At 38.2% G+C, this 16,980-nt stretch overlaps 1 protein-coding gene across 1 annotated transcript; it reads right to left on the reverse strand.

Annotated features, from left to right (window-relative positions):
• Positions 1 to 6,320: 6,320 nt before the first annotated feature.
• On the reverse strand, positions 6,321 to 16,777 carry gusb (glucuronidase, beta). The gene is made up of 12 exons (XM_065251097.2): positions 16,511 to 16,777; positions 15,050 to 15,235; positions 14,644 to 14,825; positions 14,390 to 14,532; positions 13,604 to 13,791; positions 12,532 to 12,675; positions 10,603 to 10,781; positions 10,251 to 10,397; positions 9,678 to 9,762; positions 9,254 to 9,430; positions 8,973 to 9,108; positions 6,321 to 7,200 (listed from the first exon to the last, which is right to left on the reverse strand). The coding sequence occupies exons 1-12, from the start codon at positions 16,700 to 16,702 to the stop codon at positions 7,037 to 7,039; spliced, it is 1,923 nt and encodes a 640-aa protein (XP_065107169.1). The 5' UTR covers positions 16,703 to 16,777; the 3' UTR covers positions 6,321 to 7,036.
• Positions 16,778 to 16,980: the final 203 nt, after the last annotated feature.

Raw genomic sequence — 16,980 nt, forward strand, 5'->3', positions numbered from 1 at the left:
TTTTTATGTTTACAGATTTTTTTATTGTTTTGGAAGAGGACCACTCGGAAACATGGAAGAATGTGAGCTGTATGTGTGTAGATCAGATTTGTCTGTGACTACTTTACTTTTTTTATGATGTGTTTCTTTGCAGTTCTGTAAATAGCTGACGCAAAGCAATATTCCCAAATATTAGGTTGTGTCTCACTGTTGAAACATTAAAGCGGAACAATACAACAAAATGTCCCGAACTACAGCATGTCAGTCACTTTCAGCCATTGTTTTCAAAAGATAAAACAATTTTGGGAAAAGTTTACTGCAAAATTAAGCAAATGCTGTTTTGTCTGCCATTAAAAAAGTCCAGTCTTGAACCAAGTTCAAGGCTGCAATCACTATAAACGTTTTGTAAAATGACATTTTGTTGACATTCAAAGCCGTCCTAAGACTGCCCAATTTATTTAAATGTGCAGTTTAATTGATTACAGTAAAATAATTCAATGCTACATTAATTCACTTTTATATGTGACCCCTGACCACAAAACCAGTTGCACTGGTAAATTTGTATCAAGGGTTCCCACGGGTCCTTGAAATCCTTAAAAGTTTGTGAATCGGGGGGAAATAATTCAAGGCCCTGGAAGTTTTTGAAAATATACATACATAGATACAGGTCATTGAAAGTGCTTTTCTTATTTTATGCAAGAAGTTTTCTGAAGAAAAAACATTGTTCCCTGTGTAGTGTAGGATAATATCACAAAATTCTAGACTTTTTAAGCACACGTGCTAAACTGTTCGCTTTAAATGCTTACCGGTATATCTTCTTTATGCAAATGTTGATTCATGCCAAAATGCTTTTGTTGCATAGTTGTGTTTGACACATGAAAACATCTCGGGTTACGTATGTAACTGTTGTTCCCTAAGAAGGGAACGAGACGCTGCGTCTCTCTTGCCATACTTCCTGCGTCCCTGTAACGCCATCTTTGGTAATATTTCAGATAGCGATATACTTCCTGGCTCCGGTGTCACCCTGTCTTTGTCGCTAAGCCTCACCATTGGTTAAATTTGATATTGACATTCAGACGCACTTACCCCTGGAGGCGTCCCCAAAGTGTCACCGCAGTGACACAGCGCGAGTTCCCTTAAAAGGAAATTGTAACAATGTATCTTAAAAGGTAACACGATGTAACCTTGCTCTCACTTGAAATGTGTCCCCACATTTAGTCCTTAAATTTGAGGGCAATGGACCTGGAAAGTACTTGAAAGGTCCTTGAATTTGAAGTTAAATAAGGTGTGGGAACCCTGATCAAGATTATTGTTTTAATGACAAAAATTATTAGGATATTGAGTAAAGATCATGTTTCGTGATCGTTTCCTACTGTAAATATATCAAAAATTTATTTATCTTTACTAATGTGTTGCTAAGGACTTAATTTGGAAAACTTTAACCTCCTAAGACCCAAGCTTCGGTTTGTCTTATTTTGGTGCAAACAACAAAAAAGTTCAATATTTAGATTTTTTTTTTTTTTTGCACACTCAGATGCCAGATTCACAGCTTATTTTTTTCAGCTTACTGATTGAAACTCAATAAAAAATAATCATTGTAAATGGTTTTGTGGTCCAGGGTCACATATTAACTTGCAAAATGTGAAGACGTAGCCGAATAGTTTTCATGTCATAATGGATCAATTTTGTAATTACAGTTTACTCACAGTAATTCTGACGTACACTAATGTGGGTGCTGTAAAACTGTTCGGGTTGATTTATTATTTGGGATGAGTTGAGTTAACTATCTTTACTGCAGGTTTGTGGTTGTACTTTAACTTAAGTTTTAATTTCTTTATCTAAACAATAATATGAGACCACACACATTCTCCCAAGTTCAATGTTCAGACCTACAAATATTTTTTGCTGTATCTTAATTGTTTTTTTTTTCACTTAGTTTTGTGCGTGCTGGTCACATCACATTCGCTGTGCTACTATGACGAATTTCACCCTGAAGCAATAGCTGTCATTTCACTGTTTAGGTTAACTATAGACCTGATTAATGACCCGGCTAAGAGTAACCCACTTCTAGTCAAAATAACCTTGAATTTGGTTGCATGTTGTTTTGGGCCAAAATAACTTGAGATTTTTAATATTCCATCATGTAAGCAAAGTCAACTGTGATTTAAAAGCTGTTCATTTATTTATTTTTAGGATTTGGTTTGACGTCTACTAACAGCCCATATTTTGCATCGTCTAGGCTATGTTTGGACACCTATTAGGTAAAATTGCTTGCTGGGATGATATTTCAATTTCCCACAATTTTTCCAGGTGTTGAGAGAGTCAGTTACTAATAATGCCAGCAGGAGAATCGAACGCTGCCATGTTTTTCCTCTTCAGTTCCTCGGCTGTACGTTGGGTATTTTGTATTTGGAGTGAAAGTGCATTGAATTGTATTTGTGTGGATTCACAATATCACTGCTTGTTGCTCGTCGTCCACCGTTTGTTGTGTATTAGACGTTTAATGAAATATTGAAGTCATTATTCTGTCAGTTGTCAATACTGTATTTAAACAAATGGGAGGTTTTGAGTTAATCTATATTATACAACCCAGTATTACACCAGGTGATTGCGAGTTAAAACTTGTGTGATGCCTAAAATAGTTTGAGTGATCACTGAAGTTTTTACCAACAGTTAGGTACTGGAACATGTAAGGGATAAAACTTAGTCACATTAGTAAGTGAACCTGCAGAAGAGTTTAAGATATTTCTGAATCATTGGACCTCAGTCAGGAATTGATAGATGGCCCACATGTAGTCTGTCCTATTTGTTGTGTTTCAAATGTTTGAATATATGATTCCAGTAAAAAGTTATTGCAGTCATGGGCCAAAATTCAATTAGGCTTTTATCCTAAGTTCAGTGATGAAGTAATGTTAAGTTTGCTTTGTTGAGCTATAACTAGTTGGTATAATGTTTGGACTCAACCAGCTGATACTTTGTGGCTTGAAGGAGTAGTCCAGTTTAAAGACAGGGTCCAGGGACTTTTCATAGTAGGAAAAAATACTATGGTGAGTCAATGGGCCCCATCTATAAAGTGGACTACTCCTTTAAAAATGAAGGTGCTTAAAAGGTTCTTAACAGTAATGCCATAGCAGAACCATTATTGGTTACTCAGAGAACCATTAAGTCAAAGGTTCCTTAAAGCAGGTGTTTTCAAACTTTATGATACCAAGGACCCCCAAATATGCACCTTTTGTGAGGTACCCTCTACCTAAAATATCATATATTTTTATGTATAACAGACATTATTGGTTCCACTTAAAGTCACTGGATGTACAAACTAGGGATGTACGATATTGAGACCATACGCCATGCTGTTGAGCGCAAGACCTACTTGGCGTGTATTTAGTAAGGCCCCTTCTGATTGGTCTAATCGAAGCATGCAAGGCATGTAAAATAAATGTTAGTTATCGAAACTCTCTGCGATATGGATATCACATACACTGTTATGATAATAACAATTTTTCAATACGTCATGCAGTCCTAGTACAAACATGAAACTATTTTCTATTTATTTGCACTTCAGCAACCTTTGACTATAAATCTTGTTTTATAGCAGCTTTACAAGAAATTTTGCCCTACAAGTCTAGTAAGTGAGATGAGGGGAAACTGTATAAAGGAACTAGAAAGATACAAATCAAATTTAAACAATTGTTTCTCTAAAAAGTGTTCTGGAGGCCCCGGACCCCAGTTTGAAAACCCCTGCTTGAAGAAATCATTTCTTTCACACCTTTATTAACCTTTTTTGAAACTGAAAGGTTCTTTGGATGTTAAAGCTTCTTTTTTAAAATATGGTTCTTCTGTGGCATCGGTAAGCATCTTTATTTTTAAGAGTGTGGCTTATGGTTGCGGTCTTGTCAATAAACTTGAATGCTAATATACTTTCTGCATCTGCATAAAGCAAGCAGTGATTTTCTATGACATCAGCAGTCAGACTGAACGCATCTTAAAGTGCATCTATTATGGCATTGTTACAAGATGTAATAAAAGTCTCAGGTGTGTCTAGAATGTGTCTGTGAAATTTCAGCTCTAAATACTTCACAGGTCATTTATTATAGCATGTCCAAAATGCCCCTATTTGGGTGTCTGTACCTTTAAATGTGCAGTGTGTAATTTTTAGAAGGATCTTTTGACATAAATGCAAAATATTATACAAAACGATATTATCAGGGGTGTATAAAGACCTTTCATAATACACCGTTAAGTTTTATTACCTTAGAATGAGACATTTTTATCTACATACAGCGAGGGTCCCTTACATGGAAGTCGCCATTTTGTGCCGCCATGTTTCTACAGAAGCCCTTAACAGACAAACTTTTTTTACTAAGTTGTCTCCGACGATGACATGTTTGTCCGGTGGTGGCTACTGTAGCTCCTCTATGCGTTTCAAAAGCGAGGGGTGAGCAGTGGACTGAGCCGTTGGTTGCACTGCGCAACCTCACCACTAGATGCCGCAAAAATTTTCACACTGCACCTTTAAACGCAAATGAGCTACAACTCCTCACTTCTTTACAAACAGACCGCTGAGCACTTTCAGTTAAAATGGATGTGATTAATACAGTCTGAGACAATAGTATCTAGTATAACTCGCTGAGGGTGGAAGCTATGGTAATGCAGGACTGTAAGTGGGCGGGGCTTTATCAATGTGACCTCACATTGATTAAAGAATCAAAACGGCATGTCTAATGAGACTGCTTTGATTTAATGGGGATTAAAAAACAATAAGTGTGTGGATTTTTTTAATCGTAGGGTGGTTGTGTTCACACACTGCCAATACACATATCCAAACACCTTGTAAAAGTGGATTTTGCATAATGGGTGCCCTTTAAGGTAGATTTTCAGTTCTACAGTGGAGTTTTAAATAAATGTCATGCAAGGAAAGTGAAGTCTACTTGAAATTGCATTAGAAACTTATTTTACTTGGGCATCATACCAAGATATTTAACATAGAAAATATGTAGGTTGAAGTCATGTCAGATGAATGTAAGAGTTGCTCGGAGCTGAAGCAAAGTTTTTCCATTTAAATGAAATATTAGCACTCACATTTTCTCTGGAATAACACTGAATAGCAAGACAACACTGAATAATACCAGGAATGTGTGTAAAGTAAATAGGAGTCAATTTTCTTTTGTTGTTTTGTTGCATATGAGTTTATGACTTGAAAATGTTAAAACACGACCCCCCAAAAATTTTACAAATAAAGTTGCCTTCACGAATTTAATGTCAGTAAAAGTGCCTTCTGTATGCCACCGGGCTGTGGAGTAACTTCAGCCTTGAGTTTGATTTAATTTTGTTTGCCTTTCTGATGGAAACTTCATAAATCCATCTGTTAATATATTGTCTCGTGTGCGTGTGGAGAAACCCATCATAAAAGCAGAAACTCACTAAACCCAAATCCAGATGTCTTGTGAAACTGCTTCATTATTCTTTTACTCATATTTGTGTTATTTAGCTTTGGGTCACTTTCCAGAAAACCACCAGATGAATCTGTCCTGAGGATGTGACTGTAATAATAAACAGCATTATTTCTTTTCCTCTTTTTATTTTATTTCCTAATGTAAGTGTAAATGTACAGACTGTTAATGTTATAGCTTATTTTAGTAGATAAAGATAAAACTAAAAATGGATGGATCAGAGATGCGTTGGCATCAGGTTTTTTTTTTTTTTTCAGAAATGCAACTTCATGGGGTATTTTTCTGGAAACAACTTTGTGTTTAGGTTTGCTTCTGTATTTGCCAAATATAAACTCAAGAAATGCTGTATTTTCGTACATGATAACATGTTAGGAGAACAAAGGGGAACATCGGGTGAATCAGCATGGAGGAGACGACAGTGAAGAGAAAAAGCGTGTCATTATTGTGTGGATTTGGTCTGTCATTAAAACATTTCTCCAGATGTGCCTTCTCTGACCCATTTATATCCTTCAGAAATACAAACAGAAAATGAGACTGGTGTAACATTTATTGTACATAAAAGGAAACAGGCGAATACTCTGATGACAATAACATACTTGTAGATAAAATCATGACGACATCCCTGAGAAAGACTGAAATGTTGAGAAAGGTCAGATAAAGTGAAGTACTCTTTCTCAATGGACAAAACACTGATCATACTTGTGTGCAGACAGATAAACAATAAGGTTTTCATTGAAACTGAAAAGTAGAGTTTAAGTACAGGTCAAAGGTCTAATGAAAAGTACTGCAATAACCCTAAAAATAAGCATCATAATATTAATGCAAAAGTTGTAAGAATATTATTTCACATTTGAATGTAATGAATATACAAACAATAATAAGCAGAAAATAGAAAGATGTTGGTGATCTCCTCTTATAGTGTTTTTGCACATCAGAAGTGCACTAATGTATCTGTGACACATTTATGATGACATAAAATCCTATCAGCTGTATATATGACTATATCTTTACACAAATAGCGTGTGATTTCATTATACAACCACACCCATATAAAACATCAGTGGCATCTGATTGATCCATGAAGATAATAAGGCAGCACATCTCTCACTTAAAGAGGACATATTATGAGATTTTTTTTAAAGATGTAAACTAAGTCTTAATCTAGGTCTGAGCAAAAGTGTGCCGTTTTGGGTGTGTCGTTTAAAATGCAAATGAGCGGCTGAAGTGCAAACACTGATCACAATGATGGTGGTTTGTTGTAATTGAAACTCAATTGTGCTGTCAAGTCCTTCTTTTCTTTCTCTTTGAACTAAATGGCAGTGCTGTGGTTGGATAGTGCAGATAAAGGGGGCGGTATTACCTTATTCTGACATCACAATAGGAGCCAAATTACAATGACCTATTTTTTCACATGCTTGGAAAGAATGGTTTACCAAAACTAAGTTACTGGGTTGATCTTTTTTACATTTTCTAGGTTGATAGAAGCACTGGGGACACAATTATAGCAGTTAAACATGGAAAAAGTCAGATTTTCATAATATGTCCCCTTTAAATAATACTATAATTTTCACCTTTACTCTCTAAAGCTCCATTGTGTAACAGAATCAGAGCAGATCCCATGATGAGCAGGGATATCTGGTCCAGGTTGGCAGTACACCGGTCTCATTGGCGATCCTCCAGTAACGCTCTCTCAAGAGATAAGCTCCAGGTTTGGGCTGCCGCTGGCGAGTGAAGATTCCCTTTTTATTTCCAACCACTCGTGTGATGCCTACAGAAAAAAAATCATGCAACCTCATATAATTGCAGATATATTTGGTGTCCAGTCATCATTTTTTCAAATAACTTATTTTCATGGATCACAAGATGTTACAGGCCATAATAATATCATATTTTTGGTAGGATGTGTCTTATAAAGCTGAAAATCCTGATTTCCTGTTGTCCAAACTATTCAGAGTCAACTCTGTTACCAAGGTACAGTAACAGTGTTGACAGTAATGTGTCAGTGAGTGAGTTAAATATGTTTCCCTGTGCATGACTGCCAAACCCGTTACATTCTGTCAACACTGTTACTCTACCTTGGTAACAGAGGTGACAGTAACAGTGTGTGAGGGAGAGACACAAAGAGGGAGTGTGTTTTTTTGTGTATTACTGCCAATACTGTTACTGTCAACACTGTTACTCTACCTTGGTAACAGAGGTGACTGTGACGGCGTTGGCGGGGACGGTAACGGCGTTGGCGGGGACGGTAACGGCGTTGGCGGGGACGGTAACGGCGTTGGCGGGGACGGTAACGGCGTTGGCGGGGACGGTAACGGCGTTGGCGGGGACGGTAACGGCGTTGGCGGGGACGGTAACGGCGTTGGCGGGGGCGGTAACGGCGTTGGCGGGGGGCGGTAACGGCGTTGGCGGGGGCGGTAACGGCGTTGGCGGGGGCGGTAACGGTGTTGGCGGGGGCGGTAACGCATGTGTGTGAGGGAGAGACACAAAGAGAGAGTATGTGTTTCTATGTGTATGACTGCCAATCCTGTTACATTCTGTCAACACTGTTACTCTACCTTGGTAACAGAGGTGACAGTAACAGTGTGTGAGGGAGAGACACAAAGAGGGAGTGTGTTTTTTTGTGTATTACTGCCAATACTGTTACTGTCAACACTGTTACTCTACCTTGGTAACAGAGGTGACTGTGACGGCGTTGGCGGGGACGGTAACGGCGTTGGCGGGGACGGTAACGGCGTTGGCGGGGACGGTAACGGCGTTGGCGGGGACGGTAACGGCGTTGGCGGGGACGGTAACGGCGTTGGCGGGGACGGTAACGGCGTTGGCGGGGACGGTAACGGCGTTGGCGGGGACGGTAACGGCGTTGACGGTAACGGCGTTGGCGGGGACGGTAACGGTGTTGGCGGGGACGGTAACGGTGTTGGCGGGGACGGTAACGCATGTGTGTGAGGGAGAGACACAAAGAGAGAGTATGTGTTTCTATGTGTATGACTGCCAATCCCGTTACATTCTGTCAACACTGTTACTCTACCTTGGTAACAGAGGTGACAGTAACAGTGTGTGAGGGAGAGACACAAAGAGGGAGTATGTTTTTTGTGTATTACTGCCAATTCTGTTACTGTCAACACTGTTACTCTACCTTGGTAACCGAGGTGACAGGGACAGTAACAGTGTTGACGGTGACAGTAACGCATGTGTGTGAGGGAGAGACACAAAGAGAGAGAGTGTGTGTTTCTATGTGTATTACTCTACCTTGGTAACAGAGGTGACCCCGTCTAAATAATTTTTTAATTTTTACGTTTTTGTATCAAATAATTTTTTTAACGCTGCTTTGTAGCAATAAAAATGATACAAAATTATTTTTAGAAGAGTACTACACTGAACACTACAGTGTTTACAACAGCGTTCTCACACAATCAGTGCAAAATCTGATTTGTTCAGCACGTTTCCATGTCCTTATCCGTTCATGCTCTAGTGGCTGTGTGCCGTGCTCTCATGAAAAACCGGTTAGGAAGAAAACGAAAGAATTCATGTATTTCCTACTTTGAGCTGTCATGAAGTCAGCAAAGTTCCAGATGAGTTCTCCAATCACAAACTCTTTTCTCTTCTTGTCAAACACGTTGTGGTAGTTCTGCAGGACCGCTTTCTGATATTCCTCTGTGAACATCATGGGAGGATCCTACACAACAACAAAGATCAACCACAGCTGTCCATGCATTTACGCATTTGACAGATGCTTTCATCTGTTTTTAATCAGTCTGTGTGACCTCATGATCTTTGTGATGCTATGAAGATTTGTATGAAGAATAAATGTACAGGCTTACGCTGTGTAGGCCGGGCACGGCGTCCGCTCCATACTCGCTCTGTATTATAGGTTTCTGGTATTTTCCATACCAGTTATCAAACTGAGTGTTAAGCTGGATGCTGATAACCTCCGTGTGACCAGGATCATGGTACCACGAAAAGTAGCTGTTGACACAGATGACATCCACATATGGGGCCTAGGAATAAACATACAGTGCATTTCTTTAAAAAAAAAAAAACAATCTGGTTTCTCTTAAATATGCGTCATAATGGAGGTAAAATGAGTTATAAAAAGCCATTAACTAACAAAACAAAACGATCACCTAATACAGCAGCATTTGGCACATTCATTCAAATAGGTTATTTTTAGGTTGTAAAATGGTTGCAATAATGTAAGAAAAAAAGAATATGGGTTCAAAATGATGTCAAATTAAACTTCTTTACCCCTTTATCTCTGGCAAAGTTGCTGTCTGTGATAAAGGTTACCGGCCGAGTGGAATCCAGAGATTTGGTATAAGACACGAGTTCCCTACAGAAAAACACACCAGATAAATGAGTTTAAGGTGGTGAATATAGTTAAGGGCTGCATAACAATTAAATCGCAACTAATCGTTTGCAAAATAAAAGTTTTTGTTTACATCATATGTGTATTTATACATACATTATTATTATTATTATTATACACAGTACACACACACACCTATGATGTAAACAAAAACTTTTATTCTGCAACCGATTAGTTGCAATTAATCGTTATAATGTCCTAGATTTAGACTGTAAAACAAAACTCAGATCAGTGATATCAGACCATGTGAAGTCTGTGAGTCGTGGGATGTGTGTAAATGAATGTAAAAGCAGGTGTTTTGACTTGTATCTATGTTTTTCACCTCCACAAACACACACACATATTGTTTATAATATATTACTCAGTTCAAACAACTGATTCACACACACACACACAGGTGACACCAGAGAAATAAACAGGTAGATGAAGGATTCACGTGTAGTTTGTCTCACTTGAAATAAAATCCAGCTGGTTGCATTTCAGCCGCCGGCTCATTGGCCACAGACCACATGACCACCGAGGGATGATTCTTATCTCGTCTGACCAACTCCTTCATGACCGTCAGATGATGAGCCAGAGAAGCGTTCCCAAAACTGCGTCTGGAGTAACAAACAAATAAAAACAACTATTCCCGAATCTTGGTTTAACCCGCTTTTAAAGTGGAAATGTATTTATTTTCATCTGTGAAATGTATCCTTAATTTAGGTCATTGCTGGATAGATTAACACTTGTGATGGAAGAGTCATTACACAGTGTTTGTTAACTACGCTGCTTTATGTGTCATGTGTTTGTCAAGTGTCTCACATGTCTTTAATACCGACTCCAGGACATTCATCTATAATTACGATGCCATGTCGGTCGGCCATCTGCAGGACTTCTTCAGCGTACGGGTAGTGACTGGTGCGGAACGAGTTCACCCCCATCCACTTCATCAGGTTAAAGTCCTTCACTAACAGAGGCCAGTCGAAGCCTTTACCCCGAATCTGTGATGCAAGCATTAGACAAACAACAGCTTTAGTCTGATGAGAACTCTTTAACATTTGGGTTTAAAGGCACACTATGTAACGGAAAGGCGAGCCATGATGATGCTTTTACCGTCCAGAGATGTATGGAGTTCACAAACGAAAATTGAGGATAGTGCGAATATTGCGTCATTGATAGGTGAAATTCAGATCGATAAGGACTTACTGATTAAAAGCCGTAGTACATGAAAAAGCTGTGAACAAGATCGGCTGTCTGATTCAGAATAGTGATCGGCCACGTATTTTTATTGGATATCGACATTAATCGGAGCACCCCTATTTGAAACGTAAAAGGTGATCTGATTGGCTAACACCTGCTTGAAAAGTTGAGAAATTTTCAACTTCTGCCGTGAGCAACGCCACATACATGTAAATACATACAGTTTTAACAACTTCAGGGGGACAGAATGACACAATTAAAAGTTTTAGGTGAACTATCCTTTTAATATTTTTCAGACCTGTCTTCTGTACACTACAAGAGTAAATGACTGAGATTTACTACTGCTTTTTCTGATTATTCTGGTCCCCCATAATCTGGGTTCCCCTAGAAAAAAGACAAAGCAAATATTTTAAAAAGTCTATGTGTAGCCAATTATGTCATTCTGTAGAAAATTTGCTGTCTTTATATTACAATTACTACGTATCTAACACCGTTGAAATGTTTCTTTATAAAAACCTGTGTATATTTATTAGGAAAGGGGTTCCTTCATCATATGTGCCATAAAAAAGTTTGAAAACTAGGGCTGTCAAAAGATTAATCGCGATTAATCGCATCCAAAATAAAAGTTTGTGTTTACATAACATAAGTGTGTGTACGGTGTATAATTATTATTTATATATAAAACACACCCAATCATGTATATATTTAAAGGTCCACTTTAACTCTTTCCCAACCATTGACGAGATATCTCGTCAATTAAGAGAAAACGCTTCCCCGCCAATGACGAGATTTTCCGTCTTTCCGCAATACCGCTATTCCGCAACTTTTTAAAACCGGAAGTATTGCCCTATGGCAAGCTGCTGCATGTCCGTGTCTGTTTTAAAGATCGCTCTGAATGGGATCTCTATGAAAAGTCCGTCACAAATATGGAATTATTTTTGCTTTTTGCTCAAAATATGGTGTTTTTGCAAAAACCTACCCATATTCAAAAGCTGATTGCAAAAGAACCACTAAAGGTAGGATGAAACGGTTTTTTTTTGTTTGAAAGCAGAGGGTCTGTTCTTTCATTTGGTATATTGTATGTTTATTTATTTAAAGAAGAACATTTTCTGGAAGGCATTAAACTTTGGTGAAAATCATGAAAAACGCTGGCGCTGGCTGGCAACTTTTTTTTAAAACGCTGGCGGTGAAAGAGTTAAAGATGGGGTCCAGTGACTTTTCATAGTAGGAAAAAAATACTAAGGTAAGTCAATGGTCCCCATCTTTAAAGTGGACTACTCCTTTAAGAAAAATTGGTTATATTTAAATATAAAATATTTATATTCATATATAAATTATATAACATAAAATAATATTTACATGCAGTAAACACACTTATGTTATGTAAACACAAACTTTTATTTTGGATGCGATTAATCGCGATTAATCTTTTGACAGCCCTATTGAAAACCCTTGATATGGAACATAGAGATGGGGTTTTAAATAACATGTAATTTTCATTGACAAAGGCAGTCTTGTATATGGTTTTGGCGGACCTCTTTTGTTACTTACGTCCGCGTCTTCATGTTTGTTGACCCCGTGAAAGTAGAACGGCTTGTTGTTAATGAGAAACTGTGTGCTGGTGACTTTTACAGTTCGAATACCCACAGAAAGACTGTAAATATCCTTCTGTCCGTCCTCCGCTGTAACCTCGACCTACAGAAAAAAACGAATGACATCACAGACAGACAGACAGAGGTGTGTGTATACTGGACCAAATGACATCACAGACTCAGGGCCATCGCCAAAACATACAAAACGGGGGTTGGCACACTTCAAGTGAGAATTAGACTGAACAACTAAAACCCATTTGAAATAGACCAATAGAGATAGCAATAAACAAGCGTAAATGTAGATTTTTTTGCGTGCGAGTTTTTCGCAGACATGAGCTGATGATCTGCCAAAATTTGATTTTAAGACTGCACACAATGCGCAGCTGTGTTGAAAGAATAACAAGTTATATATAGACCTACAATACTGCATGCTTATACTGTATAACCATCTTGTATCATTTACGTCAACTGTGTATTATACCACAACCAAGCTCTTTTATTTTAATTAACAGAATGTCTAAAACTAAATATAAATGTATTGAAAGGTACAGTATGCTGCTGGAGACCTGCCATTAGCTGTGAGGCAAGTGGGGCACACGGTGTTATCTGGGAGGAGGGCACTGCCCCCTAATGCCCCCCATGGAAACAGGCCTAGACAGACTACTGCTAAGATTTGGTCATTTTTATTCTATGTGTAAAATGTAAAACATATTGATGTGATACGATTTACATTTTTGTTTTGATATTTTTCCTATTTAAAACTTGACTCTTCTGTCTTTCTGTGTGTACTAAGACTGACAGAAAATTAAAAGTTGCGATTTTCTAGGCTGATATGGCTATGAACTAAACTCTAATTCTGGCGTAATGATCAAGGACTTTGCTGCCGTAACGTGGTTGCACCAGGTGCAATGATATTACGCACTGCCTGAAAATAGTCCCAAGCTATTGAAAGTAACCATAAAAAGACCTTTATGACTGCTTTTGTGGTCCAGGGTCACATATGAGCACAACAACTGAATTATTTCACAAACCTCCATTGAATAGAGATAAGCAGGGTTTTCATGCATCAGGTACGGCCACCAGAGATTGACATCGGTTACTTTAAGAACTCCTTTGGCTGCGTTAGATGTGGCCACACATTGTCCATCTTTTGCTGACAGAGTCACCTTCACAGTAAACTTAAGACTGCCCAACACAGAGACATTATAACTGACCAGTCCTGTAACACAAAACACAAACGTGTGCTGGAAGGTCAAAAAGTGAAAACAAAGTACAGAAACAAACAATCTGGGTTCAGTATAAATAAATCTCTACTGACAGAATCTGTATCATGCGCTCTGTTATCACTCTGTTATAGTTGTATTACTCTATTGTGCATTGAACGTGGCAAAGACATTAGCTCATTTTTAACCAGAAGCATGTTTTAAAAGGGTACAAATCATGCAAATCTGGCTTTTTTCATGTTTAAGGGCTATTATTGGGTCCCCAGTGCTTCTATTAACCTAGAAAATGTGATAAACACTTAGTTTCATCAAACCATTCCCTGCAAGCACGTGAAAAAATAGCTCATTGAAATCTGGCTCCCCTTGTGATGTCATAAGGGGATAATAGTGCCCCTTAATCTGCACTTTCCAACCACAGCACTGCCATTTATTACTCATTTGCATTTTAAAAGACACATTTTTGCTCACACCTACAAAACGGCAATTTTACATGCTATTATAAATGATCTATAAAATATTTTGAGCTAAAACTTTTAGATTTATTTGACATCTTAAAAAATGTCCATTTGAAAACAGCACTGATAAAAGTCTTACCAATGTTATCAGAGAATGACGTCTCCACAGTGATGTCATCGATGTACACCTGTGGTGTAGTGTAAAGCAGGACAGATCGATGTATTCCAGCGTAGTTGAAGAAATCAAAGTTAGTGTTTTGAATGAAGTAACCAGCAGGATATCTGTAAGCAAGAGATGTTACAAAAATTACAAACTGGTACAAGTCATACTGGTTTTAAGAAAAGCTCCAGCATCATTTGCTACATGGATTAGTTGGTCACTTCAGACATCACCTGGTACGGTCGGTCAAGTATTGGATGGTTCCTGGTGGTAGAGTCTCTAAAGTCAAAGTGTTGTTTACAGCGATGGTGATTCGGCACGGATTCGAGAAAGACTGCAGGAGTCCTCTGCTGATTTCGGCCTCGAATGGGAGGTGACCACCCTCGTGTTCTGTAATCTTCACCCCATTCACCCACTACGAGATAAAAACATTACAGGTCGGTGTCAGACCGGAGTCACGTGATGATTATCAAAACCATCTGCTTTCTTTTGTTCACACAAGACATTATGGTCATTTTTAGGTGAACTCTTCCTTTAAGTGTCTCAATTGTGCACAACAGCAACATCTGTCCCACACGTACACCACAGCATCTATATGGACATACACACGAACATGGAGATTATACAGATTTTACGTACAACCACAGCGTAATAGTGTGCGCTTCCCACTCGGAGCATGATCCTTGTTCCCTGGTCCTGGATCCAGCGTTCAGGCACCCAAACTTCCCTCTCGTACCAGACCCAGCCAATAAAATCACGGATTTTGGCATCTTGTGTGATGTCGTTGTAACTGGAGGGTACAGGCATGTCGATGACAGGACCTGACTGTATGTGTAAATAAACACAAAAACAATAACTAAACACACACAAACTTAAGAAAAACTACATGGTAGATCTGATTAGAAACAAACACTTGTGTTGTATTTCATCTATTATATTAATATCTAAAATTTATTATATAAAAGGAGTAGTTCACCCAAAAATGGTCCCCATTGACTTGATCATATTCATTTTTATTTTAATCCTACTATAAAAAGTCAATGGTCACCATGGGTTTTGGGTGGACTACTCCTTTCATGAAATAACCTCAAAAAGATTGAGTCATCTACTCAATGAAGCAACACAAACCAGGTTGTTTCTTCACATGAGCATTACACATGGATTTACAACATTTATGATTTGTAATTTTGAGTTAATAATACGAACTTTTAACGTACAAAGATGTACTTTTTTTGAGGTTGTACCACCCCAATGACAGCTTTTGTACCTTTTCTTCTGAGAGTGAACATTCAAGCTAAATGTATTTTTAGCAATATGTTTCCAGCAAACACAACGTTCCTCTAATGTTAGTTTCCAGTTAACTAAAACGTCCAAGATAAAGCTTGCAAGCCTTTCAACACGAGCTGCAAAATTATTAATCGTGACTAATCGTTTGCAGAATAAAAGTTTTTGTTTACATCATGTGCTGTGTGTGTAATGTGTATAACAATTATGTATATATAAAAACACACATGCATGTAAACATTTATTTATATATTAAGTATTTATAATTATATATAATATAAATTATATATAAAAATTTATATAAACATGCAAATATTTCCTAAATATATACTTGCGTTTGTGTGTGTATATGTATATGTAATTATTATACACAGTACACACACACACACACACACACACACACACACACACACACACACACACACACACACACACACACACACACACACACACACACACACACACACACACACAATACATGATGTAAACAAAAATTTTATTCTGCAAACGATTAGTCTCGATTTAAATAAAAGTTGAAATTATTAATAATATAATAAATTAATCTATAATGCACACAGTTTGACGTGTTAAATTAAAAGGTTTTCTTGGTACTGAATGCAAGAACATTATTTAGATGTTGGGTTTTATTCACAGAACTTTAACACCAAAAGCTATTAAATTAAAAGCCTGTGTGCTTACGCAAGCTTGCAGTTTACAGGAACACAGAAGCTACAAGAACACACTGAAGTCTAAATCTAAAAAAAGCATTTCGTCATTGGTCTGAAACTTTTGTACTGAGTGAAAGTTTGTTGTCACCTCGGCCAGTGGACTCTTGTACCATGCCTGTTCAAAGCCGCGGTTCCGGTCAGGAGAGAGGTCCGCTCTGAAGCTCCAGATCCCGCTCACATCTTTCACTTCTCTGTTTTGAGACTCGCGGGGAAACAACGCCTGACAAACGCCGACCAGTAGCGCGAAAATCGCGGCGCGCTTTGATCCCGATGCACTCATAGCGCACTGTGCACCTTTTAATGTTACCACTACTACACTGTAGCAGATCAGCTGTCCCGCGCTTCCGGACTGCACGTGACATCTCCGCACGTCACGACGCATCAGCAACAAGACACGAGGTTTAAACACAATACAAAATTTGAAGTCAACAGTTTTTAAAGTGAGCAAACATATACGGGGCTGTTTTGACTCCATAACAATACGTAAAATAAAAATATTAAGATACGTGCTGTTACAGGTATAGTAAATATATAAGCGCACATGCGCAGATGCTATGT

The sequence above is a fragment of the Paramisgurnus dabryanus genome, chromosome 5 (genome assembly GCF_030506205.2).
Source record: "Paramisgurnus dabryanus chromosome 5, PD_genome_1.1, whole genome shotgun sequence".
Classification (NCBI taxonomy): Eukaryota; Metazoa; Chordata; class Actinopteri; order Cypriniformes; family Cobitidae; genus Paramisgurnus; species Paramisgurnus dabryanus.

Coding starts and splice junctions, on each gene's coding strand:
- gusb (XM_065251097.2), bottom strand. CDS start 16,702: ATGAGTGCATCGGGATCAAAGCGCGCCGCGATTTTCGCGCTACTGGTC. Junction 9,763..10,250: donor CCAGCTGGATTTTATTTCAA/GTGAGACAAACT, acceptor GTTTTTCTGTAG/GGAACTCGTGTCTTATACCA. Junction 7,201..8,972: donor TGACTTCATGACAGCTCAAA/GTAGGAAATACA, acceptor TTTTTTCTGTAG/GCATCACACGAGTGGTTGGA.